Genomic DNA, 26074 nt, shown 5'->3' on the forward strand with positions numbered 1-26074 from the left:
GTTTATGTAGATTCATTCATGGTTGTAAACTCTTGTTTATGCAGTTTTATTGATCCACACTGCACTCAAACTAAAAGTCAGAATCTTAGATTTGACTCTGCTTGTCTGGTTGTATTTCATTCTTCCTGGCCGCCAGAGGCAGTGCTTAACACTGAATGTTATCTGTCTCGTGCAGATCGAGTATGTAATGCCAACAAAGTCACATGTGACGTGGGACGACGTGGCGTATATAAGCCCTCGTCATCATGAAAAATTATATTATCTACTTGCGGCAGGTGATACACGGATGCAGGTTGATTTTCAGTGAGACAATAGCCGGTGACTTTTCGCAAGGAGCCCTGCAACCGCATGGTTGGAGCTACAGTTTTTCATCCTCCAAGGGACTAGACAGTCACGGCTGCTGTCTGACTCTTCAGCTGCTGTGACTGGTGCTTTCGCTAGTCTGCTGCGGGTAGGATAACTACAGGTGTCTTTTCTTCTGACTCTGAAGAAGAGCTGAGTGAAGCAAGGTAAGTGTAGCAGCCTCCCTTTGTTAAATTGTTAGCTTTTATTGTCTCTCTCTATTTATTTCTCTCCCATAACCCTAACCTGGTTTTCAGGTCTCCTTTGTAGTTTATTGTCGCTGGGCTAAGTGCCTGCCCTTGCTGTCTTTTTCCGTTATTGTGCATGACTTCTCAGTTGCATTTTTTTTCTGAACAAGTGCTTTCGTTCATTACAGCAAGTGCCTCCTTGGTTTGGTGAAGAGAGCGACTGCTCCACAGTAAGTGGTTTTGCTTGTGGGATTTTTTTGTTGTGATTGCTGTGGAGGTAATAAATGAGTTATTCACTCCCTGTTGGTTAGTCACTTGTGTTATTAGTCTAGCATGGTGCTGCCAGTCAGTTAGTCTGTCTTGTTGCTGAGGGAGATGTTTTGCTTTGAGTGGGGGCACCCACCATATTTTTTAGGATAGAAGCAGGTTGTGTTTTTCCTGTTACTGAGAAAATGTTTTCACTCCTGGTTAACCAGTTCTTTTTACTCTTACCCCATCAGGTTGGGATGAGGATGCCTTGTCTATGAGGGCTACCTGTACCCAGTTCTGTGAGGACAGGCCTGGCTTCCGACCAGCGGTCAGGAAGTGAGTGCAGGGTGGACTCAACGGCTGCCTCAGTGTCGGTTAAGCCAGTGGTTGGGGCACTGGTGCACTTAGGCTTGGATGAGGCCCCGACGGCAGGTGCCCCAGGTAGTGCAAGTGCAGTTAGGCGGGTCCCACCACAAGCTATGTTTGCTGTGCCACCCTCTCAGCCTTACATTGAGGAGCTTCACAAATAATGGTCAGACCCCTAATTTATCTTTATCACCACACCTCTGATGTCAGGGCCTTGGCTTTCATGCAGGAGGCCAGCACTTATGGCCTGGGTCAGATGCCAGCTGTGGAGCTGCCTATTGCCCCCTTGATTGTGTCGCCCAATGAAGTCTTGCAACCTGAGGCTCGCTGTCCCAGGCCCCAGTGTTATTATTATTATTATATATCACATTATGGATGACTTTTTAGTGAAGTGCTATGATACTGCGGCACACATGGGCTGTGTTGGGAACTCTCTTTCCCACCTGATGTTGGAGCACCAACATTGCCATTCATAGAGCCCTGCTGCCAGCATGACTAAAAGATGTAAACATTTTTTCTTTTCATATTGCTTTCTATTATGTTTGAAGAAAGCAGATTCCAGCTCAAAGTGTAAAGTGTATTAAGTAATTTTTGATAATTTGTGTGATATTTTACAGAACACAACATATGTATATTTCAGATGATGCAACCCTGTTGAATGATTATTCTTGTCTCCGTCAGCTGGAGTGCCTATCTGTCTCAACAGATTTACTCTTGTGCCTTAAAGTATGTTTCTTAATTTCTCCATCAGCAGAACAGGCAGTATTATTCAGTATTATCTCATACTGCATGTGTTTGCTGACAGTCTGAGTTCTCTTAAGTGATGAAATACTGTAGAATAATACATACTAAAAACAGTGCTAACATCAACTCAAGTGTCTTCATACAGAAATGTCTCTGTGACAAATGGGAGACATGCAACTCTGCTACTGAGTGTGGTTAACAGGGTTGAAAGTTGTTTATTGTGAAATCACCTTCAAGATCACAGCTAACATATTTTTGCAATAAGTAAACCAACTCATATAAGGTCATATAAGTTAGCGATAAAAATTTTAGACCATAAGATTGAGGTTCATTAAAGCAAATGTGGATATTTGTTTTGGTTATATTAATATGTAAATGCTACTCAAGTCACTCAGTACTGTTGGACAAATAAATACAGTCATGTGCAATATTATGTAATAATATTATTCTGTATTTCTGCAACAAAACAAAAGATCAAGAATATAAAATTATATGGTTCACATTTAGGGCCATACCTGTGTCTCATCGCATCTCTAACCCTAAAGTATAAAAAAGTGCTTTAAAAACAAAAAGTTCATCCCTGTAATAACAAGCCCTCAGTGCATGCAAGTAACAATTAAAAGCCCAGTTTTGTCCTCGTGCAGTCTGCACATCACTGGTACAATCACACTTCAGACTGCACAGGAAACAGTTTAATAAAAACGGGGCTCTTCCTCTCTTCAGTTGCCAGCAGCTGCTCGTTGGGAGCAGCAGACAGATGTGAGTGTCCCAAATTTTACCATTAGGTGGCACTGTGTCAGACATCAGACCTTTTGTGGAGGTACTGGCCTCAGAGCCTAGTGGACAAAAAAGATGCATTAATTCACAAACCATCAAGCTGCAATAATCAATATTCTAATATGAACAATGGATCAAATGACTGTATGTGATGTGAAAGAGGTTACTTGTAGCAGAGGTCACTTGAACCTACAGATAATTATCACCTGACTGCAGTTCCCCTTTAGTTCTTTGGAGCTCTTTAGCGTTTTTTAGCTAATTGTTTTTGATTTTATGGCCCAAAATCGACTGTTTTGGTTCAGTGTCACTCGTTCTACTCTCACAAGTGTTGTTTCCGACAGCAGCAGGCAGCTGTTTTCTGAGAAAAAGCAGCTAAAAACTAATCGTATGCTAGTATCCCAGCAAACTACAGACAGACAAAGTTAGTGAGTATCTGGTGAATATAGTGAAGCATTTAACAGATTAAGAGCCATATTGAATATTGGCTTTAGATTCATCAGGTGTCCAAAAACACAACTTCAAATGAACACTAATTTTGCTCCCTGTCTGCTGGATGTGTAAAATAACTGTTTGCTGGTGGTGGTGAAAGAAGTATTCAGATCCTTAACTCAAGTAAAAGTACCAATGTAGCCATATAAAAATACTCCATTACAAGTAAAACTCCTGCATGAAAATCCTACTTATGTAAAAGTATGAGCAGCAAAATGTACTTGTAGTATTGCAGTAAAAGTATTGGTTTGGTCCCTCTGACTGATATATTATTAGGGCCTGAGCCCAAAGGGCGAGGACCCTATTGTTTTTCGTGTGTTTGTTTCTTTCTTATTATTATTCTTTATTAATACGCCACTTTAACTCTAAATTTGACCCCCTAAACATGCTCAAAAACTCACAAAATTTGGCACGCACATCAGGTCTGGTGAAAAATTTGATAAAATGTAAAAATTAACCCCCGAAGTTCCAAAATGTGCTCGAGAGCGCCACCTATGTATCTAAAACGGCCGCCACGGCCCGTAGGAATGTCATAGAGAGATCGAACCAAAACTCAATTATTTGTCTGATCAAGACCTACAAATCATATGCTGACACCCCTGACCTAAATCCAACAGGAAGTATGCAATCAGCTTTTCAAAATAAGACTTTGCCCCAATTTTGGCCCCCGAACAAACGCTATCTCCTCCGAGGGCGTTAATGGTATCGGCTTCAAACTTTAATAGATGACTTATGACACTATGCTGAAAAAAGGTTGTTAAAAACTTTGTAATAACTCGAACGGTTTGGATTTAATAAGCCCTGAAAGTTGCAGTCCCACATCACCCTTACAATGTAAACCAATGGGGAGGTAATCTATGGGCATGAACTTTGTGTCAAACAGAGGCTTCTGACGTCTAAACTATAAGTCTGACCACTTTCAAACCTGCATCAATGGATTCGCAACGAAATTTCCTACTAAATTATGATTTTTAATGTTAGATTTGGCCAAAGTCATGGGATTTATGAGGATATTTCACGAGAAGCGTTCTCTAAAATCCTCCTCTCCAACTGCTCCTGGTGATGTCACTCCCTCAGTGCTGTGAAACATTCCGCAATACACACTCATTATAAAATCACAGGAGGAGCAAGAAAAGACTTTAAAACTCACACTCTAATATCTCAAAAACAGTAAAAGATAGAAAACACATGTAAATTCAAGATTTGTAGGTCAAAATCTTGTGACTCATTTAAAGTTCAAATAAAGTCTGTATCTAAAACTATGTGGAAGCAGTAAATGTTCAAAAAGGTGTGGGTTCGCTCACACTCTCCATTCAAATATATGTGAGTATTTTTCTGTGTCCGGCTGCAGTTACTTATTGTCTCTACACACCTGACAGTATACATGTCAATCAATATTTCAAAATAAAAGCACACCACACTTGTAAGAAATATCCCTCATTTTTAAAAAGCAAAATGATCTGATCCGGACGGGCCAAAATGCGAGGTCCCGACCAACGCTGCTTGCAGCTTTAATTTTCACAGTTTCTGCATTTAGTGATGGTGATGTAAGACTGAGTGAGCAGTGTTTGTATGTAGTCTACTTACAGCATGGCCGGGGCATTTTGCTGAACAGTTTGTGTTTTTGTAAGCTGTCTGTAGATCCACACACTCATTCTGGCTACACACCTTTAAAAAAGAAAAGATTTTCAAACAGGTGAACATGATGAACACAAACACTGAATAATGTAACATAGAGGAAACTAATGCAGCCTGCTACCTTTCCGTCCCCACATTTAGTCCCAGTGTCCACTTGGCCGTAGTCACTGGTGTTGTCTTCAAAGAAAGCTGCCTTGCAGTTACCGACCCTGACCATGGTCCCATAGTTTGGGTTTGCATCGCCGTTCTGGCAGTAGAGCTTCCCACAATACACATCTCTGCAAAAGGAAAGACAGGATCAACATGTGTTCATGTTCACTTCAGAGTCAATATTCTAACACAGATATTTTACTTCACTTGATATTGCATATTAAGGTGATGAACTACTACAGTAAGAATACTAATAAGGCCCTGCAGAATAACTACCCCACTGTATGTTTTGCTCAGACTCACTTTCCCTGGCAGGGGATATACTGATTCTTTGAGAGACGTTTGCAGAAGGCATAGTATTTTCCTTCGGTGTTCTTTTGGTAGCAGCGAGGACTGGCCTCTATAGCACCTGATGACAGAAATAGATTACATCTTTTTTAATAACAACTTAAATGACTGTTTTTGTGGTATCCCATTAAACTGTTATGTATTTCCTTTAGCACAGTAGTGTAATGTTAAATGACATACTAGAAAGATTACTTAGCCCAGTACAAAGAAACATACATATAAGCACAGGACACTCACTTGATCCGTACAGCTTGATGCACTGGTTTGGTCTCTGTGGACACTGGCCGTTGTAGCTGTATCCCAGGCCTTCATCACACGGGAGGCCGTTTACAGCAAAGACGTCCTCAGGGCAGGTGGCCTTATTCCCATCACAGTACTCTGCCAGATCACATTCATCCTGCTTCCTCCGGCACTCCCTGGATCGAGGTAGGATCTGTGGGGAGGTGGGAGGTGAGGGCCAATTGATCAAATTACATGTCATGATGTAGGTTACTTTTTTGTCCATGTAAAGTTTGTAATGCTCTATTTTTCAATGCCGTATGCAAACTGTAAATCTGAGTTTAAGTCGACTATCTACAAGCATGATTTGTGACATCACAACTAGTTTGGAGCCAATCATGGTCCAGTGCACACACACTGAGAATGGACTTCTCAGTAAAGTGAAAAATATTGGCATATTCATAGATCCTGAATTTTGCAATGAGGTAGAAGCAGTATATCTCTTTTTAAGGATGTTTTTTTTTTTTGCTGGAGCAGTAAAAGTTCAAATATTTGTAATATGTCAAACATCCACTAGAGGGCTGTATCACATTAAATGATCGCTTCACAATAGTCAGTAAAGGCGGATTTCATGGAAAGAAATCAACATTTGAAAAAATTTAATAAAAGGTAACAGGCAGCAGGTAGAACAGCATCTATTAATTCATATTTACTCACCTTACAGTTCTCACAGCACTCGCCTTCAGCGCACTGTGAACTCTCCTTCAGGGTGCAGGTGGTGGCATTGCAGCACGGGTTGTTGCACTCCTATGAAGACAACATAGAAACTGATTAGGTTGTTATTAATCCCTCCCTTTCTTGTGCTATGTTAAACTTCCTTCTGTTATACTCCCCTCAATGACTTCACCTCACATCCCCAGTTTGAGCTTGTGGTTTGTGCATCTGCTGAATACCAGCTGTATGAGCCATGAATGGATTAATTGTCAAGTTTGAATGAATTGCAAAGTAGTAATTTTTGTGTGGTTTATATTCTGGGTTTTTTTGGTTTATTTATTATTGCATGATCACGGTGATTGATAATCAGGTCACATGGATATGGGCGGTGATATTCTAGTTAATATAAGCACCTGTTCACCTGCATGCCGGCTGGTAAGAAAGGGACAGAGGGTAAGTGGGTCGCCGTATTTTTTTTGACCACTGTTTTACACCTGATCGTTGTGATTATTTTGAGTATATTTTGTGCACATTATAATGAGTTGATCTTTTTCATTAATAAACATTATTCAAACTTATTTTTTGATCTCAGCGAATCTTTTTTGGTAGCGCGTCAGACAAACAGCAAACAAGGCCCAACTTCAGCCTCTCGGCGACTTTTACTTTGTTGCCAGTAGTTGCTACACCAGCAGTGGCAAAGTTAAGGACAATTGGCAAGTTTGAACAAATTCACAGCTCTGCATCATCTTCACCAGAATGTACTTCTCTATGATTAATACAAGTTATTTTACTGCCTTGCTCTATATTACAAGTGATATCTAGGTGGAGTACAACACTGTCATAGACTTTTGAATTAATTTTGAAGCCCCAAATCAAGGTTTGTAAACTTGTGATGTCCACTGTAAATACTTTAGTTACCAAGAACTGAATGTTAGTTCACATAATGTTCAACATTAATATACTGCCATGAGTAGAAAGATAGACTCTGAATTTTCTAGAAATGTGTTAGTGCATGTCTGACAGCTCCATTCTCTTAATGCCTCTGGGCAAAAAAGCAATATTCAAACAATAGCCTCAATAGACACATCCTGACTTGAACACAGACAAAGTTTCAAAAATTAGCACCAAGGAAGCAAATTTAGAGTAAGCTTCAAGAGCTTTTTATATTGCTACAATAAGACCTCTGATACCACCTGAATAACCTCTGCATGTTATGTAAGGGATGATGTACAGCGAGTGGTTCATTATTGTGAAATGCATCCCGCATCACCCTGTCAGGGTTCATTTCAAAATAATGACCGCTTGCTGCATTGTCGCTTACACAATACTGAAGGGCAGGAGCAAAGCTTATTGATAACTGAGAAACCTTTGGGAGAGTAAATATTTGTGGAGAGTAGAATAGGGAGAATAGCTGCATAAACTAAAACTTCTTTCAGCTTCTTACTTTCAATTTTATGTAAATTCTATGTAAATCACATTATTTTGAAAGCTTCCAAATTCAATGAAACTTTGCAAGGCAACTTCCCCATGTTTGTTCCTTATTCAGCATAACTTTTCACAATATAATGTTAGTGATGCATGCAAGAAAAAAAAGTCCTTAAAAGGAATCAATGGAATAATACAAAGTCCAGTCAGAGTCAAATGAGTTCATTTACCTCCACAGTTCCACAGTCGCACTGCTCTCCTGTCTCCACAAAACCGTTCCCACAGACTGAAGGAGCTACCAGACTCAGGTAGTCTGGTTTGTCCAGCAGGCAGCTGAGGCTGCGGCTCATCAGGTATTTTTCATAGTTGTTGCTGCTGCAGCTACTGAAAGAGCGAGGGATGTTCCAGCTGGGGAAAAACATACATTCTCCTTGTCAACTTTGAACAACGAGACAGAGGTGGGACCGTGAATGCCATGATGTCTTGTCTGCCTCCTTTAGCTGTCAAACAAAGCTTCCCAGAAAATGGTTATAACTTTGGGTTTGACAAGTATATGTCAAACAATGGTCAGGTAAAAGCAAGAGAGCAATTTTTTCCAGAGAATTCCTGGTGATTTTTTGAACATCACTGCTCTTTGGCCTGACCCCATCTGAAGCTTATGATATATTAAAACTCTGTCATTACATATTTCTAAAAATAGAGATTGAGTCTCTGCAATGACTTGTCTTACCTGAGGGCTGCAGCCATGATGCAGCTATCCCCAGAACAAGCACAGGCGCTGGAATCATCATGGTCCATGCCCAGGTTATGGCCCATCTCATGGGCCAGTGTCGCTCCCACTGCAATGGCCCGATCATTGTGATCCTGAGAGGTAACCAATCAGCAGTTTAATGAGTGGAACCCTATAAATTATACTTAATGAAGAGGGAGGGGGTCGGGGGGGTATTATCAGTGATTTACGTGCTTTTAAAACAAGCATGCACTGTGGTTTCCTTGCTAACACATGATAAAAATATATCTGTTTCCTCAATCTGCTTTATTTCTCGATATTGTAACCACAGTAATGTTTTTTCGGGTGTCTTTGGATTTTCGGGTTTCCTCTATTTCCATGACAGTGTCTAGATGTGTGCAACACTACATGAGAAGAGTTTCAGAGGTGCCATGTGAAAAGAAGTGACACTTCCTCTTTAAAGTGCAGTGCGCATTCAAAACATGCTTATTTGGAAGGGGCTCATTGATTGGCCTCCCGCTACTAATTATACGCATAGAAAAATGAATACAGTTGGTGTGAGGTGTGAATGAGTATATACACCAACAACATGAAAGAAACTAACACTCATATTATACACAGATGATATAAATAATAAGTACTCTAATGGCAAATAAATGTTCATTTCTCATTTCAAGTAGCCTAAAATAAGGGCTGCATTTAAAAATAATGTGAATCCTAAAATAAAGTGGATCAAACATATTGGTGGTGATCATCATGGTGACACTAGATGAAAAGTATGGAGATCACCATGCCAAGAGCCACGACACTACCATGGCTAAAAATAATAATGGCAGCTAAATATTATGCCCAGTCAAGAGTATGATGCACAAGATACACGGCATCCAAATAACAGATGGAACAAGTCTTCTTCTTGTCTCCCTGGACCAGCTTACCTGTATTACCCCAACAGAATGACCTGAGCACAGAGTCCCAACGAAGGCCAGTCCCACAGTTGCTCCTTCAAAGTCAATAGCACTGAAAGACAAGGAATGAAAGGACAAGAAACCCTTTGAATATGAATTGTGAGAAAACCATATCTCTCTCTCTCTCAGAGAGGCTTGATTTGGGTATGAAATGACCGGCCACGTAAACATGAAACTGGCTCTACAGGGTTTGGTTCAGTGTCAAACTTTAACCTGTTCCACAATGACCAATATGGTTTTTAGTTTGTGGTTGGAAAGAAAGTTTCTTGTGACGATGACGTACACTAATGATTCAGGGTGTCAGCTCTGGTAAGCCAAAAGCACTTTCAAATACATGTTTGTTCGTCTTATCAAGGCCAACCGAGGCCATCGAACCACACTGGCTTTTCCCCTTGTTTGACCTTCACTTCACATGATTCTCTGTACAAGCATGATATGTAAACTTAAAATAAATATAAATATGTAAACTTTTAGGATATGCAACAGAGCTCAAGCTTCCTGCTATTTAAAGAAAAATCTGACTGCTGGGTTTTATTGCCATTGTTTACAGGTTAATTATGAAGTCTGACATCATGCCAACTATTTGTCACCAGAGCCACAACACAGTGAAAATTAGTTAGTATGTAAGTAGTTAGTTGGTAGTATGCAAATCTTTTTCTGTGCAACACATTTAATACATGAAACATTAGAGACATCTTGAGACTTTTTGGTTGTACTTAGAAATGCTCTTCAGACCTGATGAGCTGTGCGTTGTCATGCTTTTTCCTTTTGACCAGGTCAGAGTTCCTCCACTTCATGAAAGCATCAAGGTTGGCCCCAGCTGGGGGAGTCATAGAGATCAAGTCACGATTGGACCAGATCTCCAGCCCCACCAGTGCAATAAAAGTCCTCATGGGTTTGTAAACCTGCGAACAATACCGGCATGAGATCACCAGTAAGGCAGTATCTATGCATGTTTATTTTGTTCAAACACGGAGACCAAGTTATCTGAAAGCCTTTAGGTTTATTGCTTGAAAATCTCTGGCTGAAATGTAATAAAAATAAATAAGATCTAGAGACTGTATACCATTACAATAATGACACCTAAATTGCAGCTGAATACGTTTCATTTATGCCTAAAAATTTGCAGAGAATTAGCAACAGAACTGACTCACCATGTTGACAAAGTTGACAACTTCGAAAATCCTTTTTCTCACCGCTGTCTGATCTCGCCCCATTTTCACGTACTGTAACACCATGTCATCAGTGTTAGAGTATGGTCACATCCTGTTTCTCAGCAGTTGAATCATTATGAAATATCCACATGATGTATGATGGTACACTGACTTTGACCAAGATAACAATATGTTATTCTAATCAGACCCAGTCCAAATAGTCAAGAAATTGAGAGCATTTTGTGCTTGCAATGTCATGCAGGTGAGATTTGCTAACATCATGTGGTCAAGTCAGGTCATGTGTTTCACAGAGTACAAAAACATTTGCAGCAAACTTTTTCCTGTTTTCCAACACTTTCTGGCATTCATAGTAAATTTCCATGTTACTACATCTTACCTCACGGTTATCAGCAACAAGGTAGAGCTCGAGGTATTTCTGTCGTTGGACAATAGATATACCCTGAAAGACAAAAAAATAAAGTTGATTAGATAATGCACTCCTTCAGCTTTAAAATGGCCAGATTTGTCTTTTCAGACTACTGAATGATGTGTTATTTTTCTGATGTATTTGTTAATGTCACATTTAGGGTGTACATGTAGGCTATTGGGGTGTCATGGAAGTGATGGGGTTATACCGCCGATCTGGAGCGACTGCGGCTTGTTGGGGGTTCGAAGTCGGTGCTCCAGGAGGTGTTGGTGACATCGCACACTGCAGGTGTGGAACTCTGGTTACCGAATGTCATTACTGCATGATCCCCCTCATCATCACCAGACAGGGGCTCAATCAGGTACCTCTGGGCAGCCGTTCTGAAATAACCCCTAAAACAAGATCATGCCAGTCAGACTAGTTCTACAGACATTGCTTTGAGGTAGAAACCCATTGATGAGCCAAAAGACAGACCTTTTTCTTCTTTTGAGAACAGGTAAGATATCTTACAAACACACAGTGTACGGAAAATATGGAACTCAAAATATGAATACAGTAGACTTGTTAGCTAGCGTATTGTATCTTGTAGCAATAGGCTAGGATGGTAAGTTTGAAGTTGGAATGTCAGCTATGCTGCTCAGCCCAGCTCTACAGAGCATTTTAGTATCTGTTAGGACACTGCTCTCATTAGCGTAACTCATTAGTTATAAAAAGCCGGATATTTTTTCTCAGGAGTTGGCAGTGAGCAACGCAGAGCTAAAAGGAGAATGAATATTGGTCTTATGTGTACTTGTGCTTATGTACAGGTGTACAGAAGCATGAGTCCATGTTGTTCCATATCTTCTGGATGTGTATAATAACGGCTTGCTAACAACTTCAACTTAAATGGTGATTATAGGTCAGTGTTGTGCCTCTGCAGTAGCTTAGCACAGTATTAGCTTGAGCCTCAATACAGACTGAAAAACAGTTTCCTCCCTTGAGGTTTAATTCAATCAATAGGCTTATCTTCAGGTTATCTTCATTAATTCTGTTTGTAATGTGAGTAGGTATTATTACGAGTTACCGTATTTTCTCTAATAGTTAAAAGCCGGGTCTCCAATAATGGCCGGGGGTGTGGTCGACAAGAACAAGTAAAGGCCGGCCCCAAATACAGGCCGGGGAGGGAAAAAACAAGGATGGATTGAGGCTGTATTCAGACCAAATCAGGTGTTGCTGCGCACCACTGCAGGGGTGTGCGGAGGTGTGCGGGGGGGTGTGGGTGTGTTTATTTGTGCTCTAGAAAGTAACTGCTGTGAAACAACTGAATATTTTTTTTTATTGATCTGATTCACTGCTTTCTTACCAGCTCCATCTCTTCATTCACTCTCTAACCCCTCTCCCTTTTAATTTTATTAATAGTATAATGCAGTAATAAAAAATTAACAGAGCAAACGGAAGCAGATCAGAAAACAGGGAGGCTTTGTACTAAAATGTGAGCAAATATACTTATCAAATAGAGGGAATTAGGAATAAAAGCCTCTCTCTAATATAAGCCTGCTTCCAATAAAGGCCTGGTACCCTCTGCAGTTGAGGTAAATAAAGACCCCGGCCACTATTGAGAAAATACGGTATGAAATTTAAAGTTGAGGACAGGATGGTTCGAGAGCTCACCTGAGTCCATCACAAGTGCTGATGCTAACTGATGATTTGTTGTCATTCACAGTCCTGCCATGATAGTAGCAGTGATCCTGGAAAGACATGAGGATGTTATGACTGTATAATCAAATAGGAAATTCCAAGCTATCCTAATCCAGTGTATATTTCTAGCATTCATTCTCATATGATTGTTCAACAGTTAGGTAAATATTCATGGAACATGGTCTTTGTCACATTTCAGCAGTATATGTGGAACTGAAAGTTGACTACAAATGCAAATACTTACAATGTCATTTGGAGTTGTGGTGATTTGAGTTCCGTCCTCTCGATAGGAAGTCTCAGTGTAGTCTTTGGTGACTAATTCACTGATGATGAAAAGGTGTAAAAATGAATGTACATCATGCCATGCCATGAAATGTTGAGTTGGTTTTCAATGTGTCCAATGCTTTAAATAAAAACCAATGATGTGAAAACCACAACTTTTGTAAGAACGAGCAAGTAATCCTTTAATACTGGATTACCTTGAAAGTTGGTTATCTTACCATTATGTATATCTTTTATTACTGATACTTTACAGAAGTGTGCCTTGAGGGAAGAAAGAACTTACTTATTTTTTATTTTTTTCTAGTTGCATTTCAATGTCTTTTCCTCCCACCGTCATTGCATACTTAATAGTCTCTGGCCTGAGGTGCTGCGGAGACATATTTAACATTGTGCTTTTAGTAATTCATTCTTTTATTCATTTTATGTTTCCCATAACCAATGTCAACCATAACTTGATTCTGCAGTGTATGCAAAATCAGCACAAACTTTGCTACATTCAAATGTAGTAAACAATATAACTGTTGGAGAAACATGGTACCTCTGCATGTCTTTTTCTAACTGTGTGAAGTCTGACAGGTCGAACCACCTCATAGTCCTTCACCTCATCAGCCTCAGGACCATGGCTTTCTGTGGAGATACAAAACACATCATATTGCTTTGTGAAAAGGAAGAATGTGCTCATTTGACGTTATAGTGTAACAAGAAGTAGTCAAAGTTCTAGCTGCATTGTTTTTTTTTTTTATTTTGGATATTTTACAAAAAGCCCTTTTCCAGTTTTTCATTTGTTTATTTTTTATATATTCATATACATATGCACAAAAAGAACAATTTAAAACAGCGGTGCTTGTGGGCCTTCATTTAGTCTTTGAGTAAACTTCTAGTCATCTATCGTCACCTCCAGAAGGAATATATACATCCATATACACACATGTCTGTGTTATATACTACATACATATCTGTATTCACCCAAGTGCCCAAACACAGCATACAACATGTACATACACACTCTTCTACTTCACTTCGTCAACAATAGGTATATTTTTCATAGTCAACTCAGCTAGGCTAGCAGTCTCCCTGTGTCCAGTCTTTGCACCAACTAAGCTATGCTAATAAGGTTCGCCCACCTGTCTGTGTACCATCATTTTTTCTAAACTTAACAACAAAACACATAGTTTGTCACTTCCTTCCAAACATCATGATTTTGTGGTCATGGTTAAAAGAAGAACTAGTCGTTAGGCTACTACTACCGCACTACTAAGGTTAGGGGAAGATCGTAATTGGTAAAACAAATCAACATGACGCATGTCAAAATCCCATGATTTGTTGGCCCACCCAGAGCTGCTCCCAACAAGCTCTTGCAGTGCAATAACAACAGCATGCTGCAACTGCTGGCGCTTGAGGTCCTTGTCTGGTAAATGTAACCACAGGTTGTATTTGGGCAGCAACTGTGGTTGATTTTCTTGTGAGGACAGTCTCCTCTGTATTTGAGCTGGAAATGAACAGCAGACAAGTGCATTTGTCCATTAAGTTACCCATAGACATTTATTTTCAACTTCAAAAGACTATGTTAAAGGAATAGTTTGACATTTTGGAAAATACGCTTATTCACCTTCTTGCTGAGAGTTAAATGACAGTATCAATACCACTCTCATGTCTGCTGGTTAGTGTGGCTTAGCGCAACACCTGGAAGCAGAGGGAAATGGCTGGCTCTGTCGAACAGTAACAAAACCTGCCTTTTAGATTGGCAGATTAACGGTAAAAGTGTGAAACCTATGAACAGAATAGTCATTCTTATACATTCTGTCATTGGGCTAACTTATAGTCAATGAAGGAGGAGCCCTGGGGGTCCCTGGAGGTTCCTAGGTTGGGAACTGCTGCTTTAGAGGGAAGTTAGCTGTAGAATAACTTATTTATACATGCTTCACAGCATATTAGAGGTAGGATCAGGGCAGATTAGACCAAGATTGTTGCCTGCATGCCCTCGGGTGCTTCTGGTTATGCTGAAACACTTGGGCAACCAACCTGTCCAGTAATTATGGGGTTTTCTATTGTCTCTGTTTATTAACCAATGACACATTAATATGAGGTATATGCAGTATCAACACAGTGCCTGAAGCTCTGTCGTGGAAACCAGCTATCATTGGAGGGACCCTTTGATATTCTTATCAGTAGGAACACAAAAGGTTTACTGAGCAGGGAAATGTGTATGACTTTATATTATACACAGTGCATACTGTATTTTGTTTGTATGATTTTAGTTTATATTGTGTTTGCTATATTGAAAGTGTTATCTCACAGTACCAGTGAGATGAAACCAGAGAATGAGGTAGGAAACAAAACATACATTTTTTTGCTCTCTGTTAATTTTGTCAGTTCCTATTTTACCATCTTTATACAGACAGACAGTGTGCGGGTGTCCTTTCCTCTTTATAGTACCATCTTTTATCAGAAATCGCGACTGATACATTAGAAAGAGTATCACAAGTTTCAGTTTCTACAGTTTCGACTGTACCTGTGTCTTATCTAGATTTGTTTGACTTTCCCCCAGTCATCTTTACATGACGTTGTCTCACCAAAGTAATGACTTTTTTTTGCAAGGACAGAACTTCCCACTCAATCTGCTTCAAAGGAAATAAGTCACTCTGAGTCATGGTTACCTGTCAGCCAGGTACGGAGTAGCACCAGAGAGGGTGGTGGCTTTGTTGTGATCTACAGTCCAGCTTCGACAGTGTGTCACAACATCAACAATGTGTTTAAAGTAATTCCTGCTCATTCTGCTTGGCTTATAAAGCGTTGCAAAAGTGTTGTGCATGTTTGGAACCACATATCTTTGTGAGCAGGTTTTCTCTGCAATGAGCATCAATAAAACAAAGCTGCGCTCAAGGCTCACGCACAAGCACTCGAATAACATCCTGAAATTGGCTGCCACTCAGGATGTGACACCTGTGAAAGCTAAAAGATCCCAGGTTTCAGGAGCAAAATAAACAATAGATGACCCCACTTAAAATGCTGCATGAGACACTGCATCCTGATATAGTTCTGTGAAATGTAAAGAAAGTGAACAGTGTGTGATAATATCAGTCACTTCAGTTCATAAGTTTGGTTGGTTGAAATTGTTCATGCATTGCACAGCTTTTATTTTTCTATCAATTAATAGTGTAGCCTACAAGGTGTAACTCAACCTTCTTGAATAGTTTCTACCTCAGTTTGTATGGTTTGTTCAGTTAGCACATGATTAATATATGGAAATGACAAATGAGGTATTTGATACATAGAAGAGTTGTTTTATTTATTTATTTTTATTTATTTTGTATTTTGTTCAATCCCAGATAGGCTGTGACTTAAAGTTGAATGGCTTTGTAAATACACTGAGACAAAGTCTAAGTTCCAATCACTGAGGCATTGTGTTCTTAAAATTGCACCAATTTTTTCCGCAGAATTTTCAACTAAGTGTTTTATCAAGAGGATTATTTGTGATGTGTACATTTTCAGAATGTGCTTGTTCTATTTTGGACCAAAGTAAAACAAAGAAAACAATCTGAAGTTCTCGTTATTTTTAAGTTATTATGCCATGATTTACCGGTCCGGCACACTTGGGAATAAATTTTCTTCCATGTGGCCCCTGAGCTAAAATGAGTTTGACACCCCTACTCTATATTACGATACTTTCAGTAACTGAAACTGAAGTTACATGTGGTTATGGTTTTAAAATCATGATGAACATACGTGTCCATTTAATTTACAATACAATTTATTAGATCTAATCGGATCTAGTGGTTCAGAACACTTCTTACTTTATACGCAGGAACAGAAACCTACATGACACTCTAAACACAAATGAAAGTACTTATGTAAAGTACTAAAGTACTTACTTTGAATAAATTAGAGAGGATAAACTTAGGTTTTAGTTATTAATTAACCATTGCACAGTGGAGGTAACAGTATCCAGTGACTTACCTGAAGGCTTGAGTGAGGCATTTAGGATGAGGGCCCACAGTAGGAGTGCATGCGTCATTATCCAAGTGCAGACAGTCACTGTAACAGAGCAGATCGGTGCTCTGATCAGGCTTTATGCTTTCTATCTGCATACTGTCTTGCTGCAAGACAGTATGTCCCCCCCCCCCCACCACTTCCTTATTGTCGACAGATTTACACCATGCTCACAAGCGGCCTGAATACACCCTTACTTATCTCCAGGAATGCAGGCAGAAAACTGTGGTGTTGTGGTTACATCTTAACTGCTAGTCTCCTACATACAAGCATACTGTTCAGGTTTTATCAGCAGTATTTTAGAGAAGGAGATAATATACATTTATTGACAGAAGTTTAAATGTTCCTACCTTTTCACTTGATTTAATTTGACCTACTGTATTTTTCGTAAATGACATAAATCAGCAGTTTGACTCATCCTGTGTTGTAACTAACTTACTCAATAATTTCCCTACACATTACTTGTTGCACTTCTGTCACAACATCATTAAGTTTCACAACCTTTGCCAAATAAGGACAATAAATTGATGCGGTTTTGATGCTCCGTCCCTGCTGCTCTGTCCCTCACCCACTGAACACATGCTTGGAGTCACAGCAGAGACAATGTGTCAGAAGACAATAAGGCCAATGTGCATGCTCCCTCAGCGGCAGACCGGAACAATTCAGGACACGAGGTCTCCATAGGGGTCAGTGTTTGTGGCTCAGTAGGTGGAGCATGTTGCTCGCCCTGCCAGAGTTTAAGCAGCACTGTGTGATAGCTTAATATTAATCAAATCTGTCCTACCTTTGATAGAGTACAACACTGATTTAACCAACAGTCAGTTCATGTGATTAATTTTTTTACTGTTCTCAGTACCAAGTCTCTTTGGTGGTTTTTCTTTGTAAAAACCACCGACACACAGGACGCAAATGGTGCATGTTTGAAGTTTGATGGGAATAATCAGAATAAGAACTACATTGTAAGCACAGACGGACTCATGGGTCCACAGACAAAAAAGAGCTCAAACTTCAATAGAAATTCCAAGGGAAAAGGCATCATCACTGAACACGCACACTGAATTAAATGATCTACAGTTTTATGAACTCGTTTATGCAGTTTTATTGATGCCTGTTCATTTCATGATACTCCATTCACAGAGGACATGACCTAACTGAACAATTGCCTCACTGTGACTGTCCACACTGCACTCAAACTAAAAGTCAGAATCTTAGATTTGACTCTGCTTGTCTGGTTGTATTTCATTCTTCCTGGCCGCCAGAGGCAGTGCTTAACACTGAATGTTATCTGTCTCGTGCAGATCGAGTATGTAATGCCAACAAAGTCACATGTGACCTGGGATGACGTGGCGTATATAAGCCCTGGTCATCATGAAAAATTATATTATCTACTTGCAGCAGGTGATACATGGATGCAGGTTGATTTTCAGTGAGACAATAGCTGGTGACTTTTCGCAAGGAGCCCTGCAACCGCATGGTTGGAGCTACAGTTTTTCATCCTCCAAGGGACTAGACAGTCACGGCTGCTGTCTGACTCTTCAGCTGTTGTGACTGGCGCTTTCACTAGTCTGCTGCGGGTAGGATAATGACAGGTGTCTTTTCTTCTGACTCTGAAGAAGAGCTGAGTGAAGCAAGGTAAGTGTAGCAGCCTCCCTTTGTTAAATTGTTAGCTTTTATTGTCTCTCTCTATTTATTTCTCTCCCATAACCCTAACATGGTTTTCAGGTCTCCTTTGTAGTTTATTGTCGCTGGGCTAGGTGCTTGCCCTTGCTGTCTTTTTCCGTTATTGTGCATGACTTCTCAGTTGCAATTTTTTTCTGAACAAGTGCTTTCGTTCATTACAGCAAGTGCCTCCTTGGTTTGGTGAAGAGAGCGACTGCTCCACAGTAAGTGGTTTCAGCTTGTGGGATTTTTTTTGTTGTTGTTATTGCTGTGGAGGTAATAAGCAACAGGGAGTTATTCACTCCCTGTTGGTTAGTCACTTGTGTTATTAGTCTGTCTTGTTGCTGAGGGAGATGTTTTGCTTTGAGTGGGGGACACCCACCATATTTTTTAGGATAGAAGCAGGTTGTGTTTTTCCTGTTACTGAGAAAATGTTTTCACACCTGGTTAACCAGTTCTTTTTACTCTTACCCCATCAGGTTGGGATGAGGATGCCTTGTCTATGAGGGCTACCTGTACCCAGTTCTGTGAGGACAGGCCTGGCTTCCGACCAGCGGTCAGGAAGTGAGTGCAGGGTGGACTCAACGGCTGCCTCAGCGTCGGTTAAGCCAGTGGTTGGGGCACTGGTGCACTTAGGCTTGGATGAGGCCCCGACGGCAGGTGCCCCAGGTAGTGCAAGTGCAGTTAGGCGGGTCCCACCACAGGCTATGTTTGCTGTGCCACCCTCTCAGCCTTACATTGAGGAGCTTCACAAATAATGGCCAGACCCCTAATCCCTTTATCACCACACCTCTGATGTCAGGGCCTTGGCTTTCATGCAGGAGGCCAGCACTTATGGCCTGGGTCAGATGCCAGCTGTGGAGCTGCCTATTGCCCCCTTGATTGTGTCACTCGATGAAGTCTTGCAACCTGAGGCTCGCTGTCCCAGGCCCCAGTGTTATTATTATTATATATCACATTATGGATGACTTTTTAGTGAAGTGCTATGATACTGCGGCACACATGGGCTGTGTTGGGAACTCTCTTTCCCACCTGATGTTGGAGCACCAACATTGCCATTCATAGAGCCCTGCTGCCAGCATGACTAAAAGATGTAAACATTTTTTCTTTTCATATTGCTTTCTATTATGTTTGAAGAAAGCAGATTCCAGCTCAAAGTGTAAAGTGTATTAAGTAATTTTTGATAATTTGTGTGATATTTTACAGAACACAACATATGTATATTTCAGATGATGCAACCCTGTTGAATGATTATTCTTGTCTCCGTCAGCTGGAGTGCCTATCTGTCTCAACAGATTTACTCTTGTGCCTTAAAGTATGTTTCTTAATTTCTCCATCAGCAGAACAGACAGTATTATTCAGTATTATTTTATACTGCATGTGTTTGCTGACAGTCTGATTTCTCTTAAGTGATGAAATACTGTAGAATAATACATACTGAAAACAGTGCTAACATCAACTCAAGTGTCTTCATACAGAAATGTCTCTGTGACAAATGGGAGACATGCAACTCTGCTACTGTAGAGTGTAGTTAACAGGGTTATAGTGAAAGTTGTTTATTGTGAAATCACCTTCAAGATCACAGCTAACATATTTTTGCAGTAAGTAAAGCAACTCATATAAGCTCATATAGGTTAGCGATAAAAATTTTAGACCATAAGATTGAAGTTCATTAAAGCAAATGTGGATATTTGTTTTGGTTAATATGTAAATGTTACTCCAGTCACTCAGTACTGTTGGACAAATAAATTCAGTCATGTGCAATATTATGTAATATTATTCTGTATTTCTGCAACAAAATAAAAGATCAAGTATATAAAATTATATGGTTCACATTTAGGGCCATACCTGTGTCTCATTGCATCTCTAACCCTAAAGCATAAAAAAGTGCTTTAAAAACAAAAAGTTCATCCCTGTAATAACAAGCCCTCAGTGCATGCAAGTAACAATTAAAAACCCAGTTTTGTCCTTGTGCAGTCTGCACATCATTGGTACAATCACACTTCAGACTGCACAGGAAACAGTTGAATAAAAACGGGGCTCTTCCTCTCTTCAGTTGCCAGCAGCTGCTCGTTGGGAGCAGCAGACAGATGTGAGTTTCCCAAAGTTTACCATTAGGTGGCACTGTGTCAGACATCAGACCTTTTGTGGAGGTGCTGGCCTCAGAGCCTAGTGGACAAAAAAGATCCATTAATTCACAAACCATCAAGCTGCAATAATCAATATTCTAATATGAACAATGGATCAAATGACTGTATGTGATGTGAAAGAGGTTACTTGTAGCAGAGGTCACTTGAACCTACAGATAATTATCACCCGACTGCAGTTCCCCTTTAGTTCTTTGGAGCTCTTTAGCGTTTTTTAGCTAATTGTTTTTGGTTTTATGGCCCAAAATCGACTGTTTTGGTTCAGTGTCACTTGTTCCACTCTCACAAGTGTTGTTTCCGACAGCAGCAGGCAGCTGTTTTCTGAGAAAAAGCCCCCAAAAAGTAATCATATGCTACTATCCCAGCAAACTACAGACAGACAAAGTTAGTGAGTATCTGGTGAATATAGTGAAGCATTTAACAGATTAAGAGCCATATTGAATATTGGCTTTAGATTCATCAGGTGTCCAAAAACACAACTTCAAATGAACACTAATTTTGCTCCCTGTCTGCTGGATGTGTAAAATAACTGTTTGCTGGTGGTGGTGAAAGAAGTATTCAGATCCTTAACTCAAGTAAAAGTACCAATGTAGCCATATAAAAATACTCCATCACAAGTAAAACTCCTGCATGAAAATCCTACTTATGTAAAAGTATGAGCAGCAAAATGTACTTGTAGTATTGCAGTAAAAGTATTGGTTTGGTCCCTCTGACTGATATATTATTATATATGACATCATTAGATTATTAATAGTGAAGCATCAGTGTTAGAGCAGCATGTTACTGTTGTAGCTGCTGGAGGTGGAGCTAGTTTACACTACTTTATATACAGTTAGCTAGTTTGATGTGAGAAGTTTAGAGGGAAAAATCACTATTTGGTGGAGCTGTTAACAACTCATAGACATGTGAAATGTGACCCCGACTACACACTGCTTTTTGTAAGACGTCAAAAGCCAAAAAGGTTGGAAACCACTTGTTTCATGTTCAACAATGTGTTGTATTTTAAAAGCTTGTTATATTATAATAATATATATATATAATATTTCCCTTTGAAATGTAGTGGAGTGGAAGTATAAAGTAGCAACACATGGAAATACTCAAGTAAAGTACAAGCACCTCAAAACTGTAAGTACAGTACTTGAGTAAATGTACTTTCACACTCCAAAAGGATGAAATCATTATCTTGTCTGCACTCTTCTTCTGTTAATAGTGGTTATGAAGACATGGAGATGGGCATCATTGCAGTTTACATTTTCTTCTTGCGCTGTAATTTGTTCAGACTTTGTTTGCACACCTAAACTACCACAATTGTAGTTTTTGTGGATGCACACTAAGATCTAAATTTTCAGGTATTCCAATGCTGGATCTGAACAGCATAGTCTCACCAGATCAAACAGTTTATATCTAAGAAGTACGCAAGAATCACATCAAAGTTGTGGTATTTAAAACTGTCAGAAGCCTACAAACTGTGTGTAATGTGGCAGGTTAACACTTCAGTTACCTGACGAGCAGCTATGTAGTTCTGGCTCGGGGGTTTTGGTGTGTTCCCTGCTGGAGGTGGTGGAGGTGGGGCTCCTTTGGGTTTTGGCCTTCGAACCTAAAATTATAATTAATTTTATCAGTGATAATTGAATTGTAAGATGATATATCCCAACTCATAATACAATACATTCCAACTCATTACCTGTGTCACTGGCATGGGTTGGCTGGGAACTGGAGCTTTGTCAAGGCGGTAAGCAGAGTTTTCTGCTGCTGGCTGATACCTTTGGGTGTGTGCACTGTTATAGAAATAGAGCAAAGATGAGTGTTCAGTAACATCGCCAGACCATGACCTGCAAGAGGGATGATGCTTATTTACTTACGTTGGCAACTTGGGACTCTGTTGTTTTTTCCAAAAGAACCCCAAAACACCAGCAATGACACCCAGAAGCACCAGCACTGTCATTGCGATGGCAGCAGCCGCTCCTGCAGAAATAGTTTAAATATCAATTTCATCTGCACCTTAATAATACAGTAATTCAAATTCCATATTAGGTATGCTGAAGGTACATATTTATTATACTGTGCTTGCTAATGCATGACTGTAAGTACCAGAAGAAAGAGAACTGAAAGCTTCATCCTGTGAATCGCAGGAAGGAGGAATCCAACCAGGCTCACACTGACACTCACTTTTGTGATTGCAGACCTGAAGAACACAAAGGACATTGTTTTTTTTTTCAAAATTATAATATTTCAATATTTTTAGGGACCGAGCCCAAAAGACAGAGGACTACTGTAAAACAGTAGTCCCTGCCTAAGGGCGAGGACCCTATTGTTTTTCGTGTGTTTGTTTGTTGTTTGTTTCTTTATTATTACACCACTTAAACCCTAAATTTGACCCCCTAAACATGCTCAAAAACTCACCAAATTTGGCACACACATCAGGTCTGGTGAAAAATTTGATCAAATGTAAATATTAACCCCCAAAGTGCCAAAATGTGCTCTCTAGCGCCACCTATGTAACTAATATGGCCGCCATGGCCCGTAGGAATGTCATAGAGAGATCAAACCAAAACTCAATTATTCGTCACATCAAGACGTACAAATTGGACACTGACACCCCTGACCTAAATCTAACAGGAAATCCGCAATTAGCCTTTCAAAATAAGACTTTGCCCCAATTTTGGCCCCCAAACAAACGCTATCTCTTCCGAGGGCGTTAATAGTATCAGCTTCAAACCTAAATACATGACTTATGACACTGTGCTGAAAAAAAGTTGTTAAAAACTTTGTAATAACTCGAACGGTTTGGGTTTTATAAGCCCTTAGAGTTGCAGTGCCACATCACCCTTACAATGTAAACCAATGGGGAGGCATGAACTTTGTGTCAAACAGAGGCTTCTGACGTCTCAACTGTAAGTCTGACCACTTTCAAACCTGTATCAATGGATTCACCACGAAATTTCCTATTAAAATATGATTTTTAATGTAAGATTTGGCCAAAGTCATGGGATTTATGAGGAGATTTCACCAGAAGTGTTCTCTAAAATCCTCCTCTCCAACTGCTCCTTGTGATGTCACTCCCTCAGTGCTGTGAAACATTCCGCAATACACACTCATTATAAAATCACAGGAGGAGCAAGAAAAGACTTTAAAACTCACACTCTAATATCTCAAAAACAGTAAAAGATAGAAAAAACATGTAAATTCCAGATTTGTAGGTCAAAATCTTGTGACTCATTTAAAGTTCAAATGAAGTCTGTATCTAAAACTATGTGGAAGTAGTAAATGTTCAAAAAGGTGTGGTTTCACTCACACTCTCCATTCAAATATATTTGAGTATTTTTTTGTGTCCAGCTGCAGTTACTTATTGTCTCTACACACCTGACAGTATACATGTCAATCAATATTTCAAAATAAAAGCACACCACACTTGTAAGAAATATCCCTCATTTTTAAAAAGCAAAATGATCTGATCCTGACGGGCCAAAATGCGAGGTCCCGACCAACGCTGCTTACAGCTTTAATTTTCACATGTTGTTCCTTTTGCACTCAGTATGTTTTGTTTAATGAGACTATGCAGCAGGTCCACAAGATTCACTCGTGTATAGTTTCTGCATTTAGTGATGGTGATGTAAGACTGAGTGAGCAGTGTTTGTATGTAGTCTACTTACAGCATGGCCGGGGCATTTTGCTGAACAGTTTGTGTTTTTGTAAGCTGTCTGTAGATCCACACACTCATTCTGGCTACACACCTTTAAAAAAGAAAAGATTTTCAAACAGGTGAACATGATGAACACAAACACTGAATAATGTAACATAGAGGAAACTAATGCAGCCTGCTACCTTTCCGTCCCCACATTTAGTCCCAGTGTCCACTTGGCCGTAGTCACTGGTGTTGTCTTCAAAGAAAGCTGCCTTGCAGTTACCGACCCTGACCATGGTCCCATAGTTTGGGTTTGCATTGCCGTTCTCGCAGTAGAGCGTCCCACAATACACATCTCTGCAAAAGGAAAGACAGGATCAACATGTGTTCATGTTCACTTCAGAGTCAATTTTCTAACACAGATATTTTACTTCACTTGATATTGCATATTAAGGTGATGAACTACTACAGTAAGAATACTAATAAGGCCCTGCAGAATAACTACCCCACTGTATGTTTTGCTCAGACTCACTTTCCCTGGCAGCGGATATACTGATTCCTTGAGGGACGTTTGCAGAAGGCATAGTAGGTTCCTCCGGTGTTCTGTTGGTAGCAGCCAGGACGGGCCTCTATAGCACCTGATGACAGAAATAGATTACATCTTTTTTAATAACAACTTAAATGACTGTTTTTGTGGTATCCCATTAAACTGTTATGTATTTCCTTTAGCACAGTAGTGTAATGTTAAATGACATACTGGAAAGATTACTTAGCCCAGTACAAAGAAACATACATATAAGCACAGGACACTCACTTGATCCGTACAGCTTGACGCACTGGTTTGGTCTCTGTGGACACTGGCCGTTGTAGCAGTATCCCAGGCCTTCATCACACGGGAGGCCGTTTACAGCAAAGACGTCCTCAGGGCAGGTGGCCTTATTCCCATCACAGTACTCTGCCAGATCACATTCATCCTGCTTCCTCCGGCACTCCCTGGATCGAGGTAGGATCTGTGGGGAGGTGGGAGGTGAGGGCCAATTGATCAAATTACATGTCATGATGTAGGTTACTTTTTTGTCCATGTAAAGTTTGTAATGCTCTATTTTTCAATGCCGTATGCAAACTGTAAATCTGAGTTTAAGTCGACTATCTACAAGCATGATTTGTGACATCACAACTAGTTTGGAGCCAATCATGGTCCAGTGCACACACACTGAGAATGGACTTCTCAGTAAAGTGAAAAATATTGGCATATTCATAGATCCTGAATTTTGCAATGAGGTAGAAGCAGTATATCTCTTTTTAAGGATGTTTTTTTTTTTGCTGGAGCAGTAAAAGTTCAAATATTTGTAATATGTCAAACATCCACTAGAGGGCTGTATCACATTAAATGATCGCTTCACAATAGTCAGTAAAGGCGGATTTCATGGAGAGAAATCAACATTTGAAAAAAGGGTAATAAAAGGTAACAGACAGCAGGTAGAACAGCATCTATTAATTCATATTTACTCACCTTACAGTTCTCACAGCACTCGCCTTCAGTGCACTGTGAACTCTCCTTCAGGGTGCAGGTGGTGGCATTGCAGCACGGGTTGTTGCACTCCTATGAAGACAACATAGAAACTGATTAGGTTGTTATTAATCCCTCCCTTTCTTGTGCTGTTGACACTTGGTAGACACATTGGCAGAATTTGATGTTACTTGACAATCTCTTAGGACTTAAACTTGTTTCTATTCTCTTAAAATAATTAAATTCTAATAAGTATTCC

General features: G+C 39.9%; 1 protein-coding gene and 3 long non-coding RNA genes across 5 annotated transcripts in view; 2 read left to right on the plus strand and 2 right to left on the minus strand.

Moving 5' to 3' along the window:
• The first annotated feature begins 228 nt into the window (after positions 1 to 228).
• On the plus strand, positions 229 to 1296 carry LOC122989207. Its single transcript, XR_006404984.1, has 3 exons — positions 229 to 509; positions 719 to 760; positions 1031 to 1296. It is a non-coding gene; the product is annotated as an uncharacterized LOC122989207 (long non-coding RNA).
• A 783-nt stretch (positions 1297 to 2079) lies between these two features.
• LOC122989159 (zinc metalloproteinase-disintegrin-like lachestatin-2) overlaps positions 2080 to 26074 on the minus strand; it is a 37937-nt gene continuing 13942 nt past the window's right edge. Inside the window, exons 14-23 of one of the 2 annotated variants that reach the window (XM_044361861.1) lie at positions 25819 to 25908; positions 25120 to 25315; positions 24838 to 24943; positions 24506 to 24662; positions 24334 to 24414; positions 22772 to 22865; positions 22543 to 22645; positions 22365 to 22458; positions 22182 to 22277; positions 2080 to 2725 (exon numbers count right to left, since the gene is read on the minus strand). In XM_044361861.1, coding sequence (XP_044217796.1) covers positions 2693 to 2725; positions 22182 to 22277; positions 22365 to 22458; positions 22543 to 22645; positions 22772 to 22865; positions 24334 to 24414; positions 24506 to 24662; positions 24838 to 24943; positions 25120 to 25315; positions 25819 to 25908 — 1050 coding nt within the window. In that variant the 3' untranslated portion in view covers positions 2080 to 2692. Of the gene's footprint in view, positions 2726 to 20239; positions 20703 to 22181; positions 22278 to 22364; positions 22459 to 22542; positions 22646 to 22771; positions 22866 to 24333; positions 24415 to 24505; positions 24663 to 24837; positions 24944 to 25119; positions 25316 to 25818; positions 25909 to 26074 lie in introns of those variants that run through there. The other variant, XM_044361868.1, reaches the window with a different exon arrangement.
• Positions 13170 to 17080, minus strand: LOC122989201. The gene is made up of 3 exons (XR_006404975.1): positions 16842 to 17080; positions 13423 to 13511; positions 13170 to 13251 (listed from the first exon to the last, which is right to left on the minus strand). It is a non-coding gene; the product is annotated as an uncharacterized LOC122989201 (long non-coding RNA).
• Positions 18226 to 19876, plus strand: LOC122989205. The gene is made up of 3 exons (XR_006404976.1): positions 18226 to 18506; positions 18716 to 18757; positions 19013 to 19876. It is a non-coding gene; the product is annotated as an uncharacterized LOC122989205 (long non-coding RNA).

This window comes from Thunnus albacares, chromosome 2, assembly GCF_914725855.1.
Source record: "Thunnus albacares chromosome 2, fThuAlb1.1, whole genome shotgun sequence".
In the NCBI taxonomy this organism is placed as follows: domain Eukaryota; kingdom Metazoa; phylum Chordata; class Actinopteri; order Scombriformes; family Scombridae; genus Thunnus; species Thunnus albacares.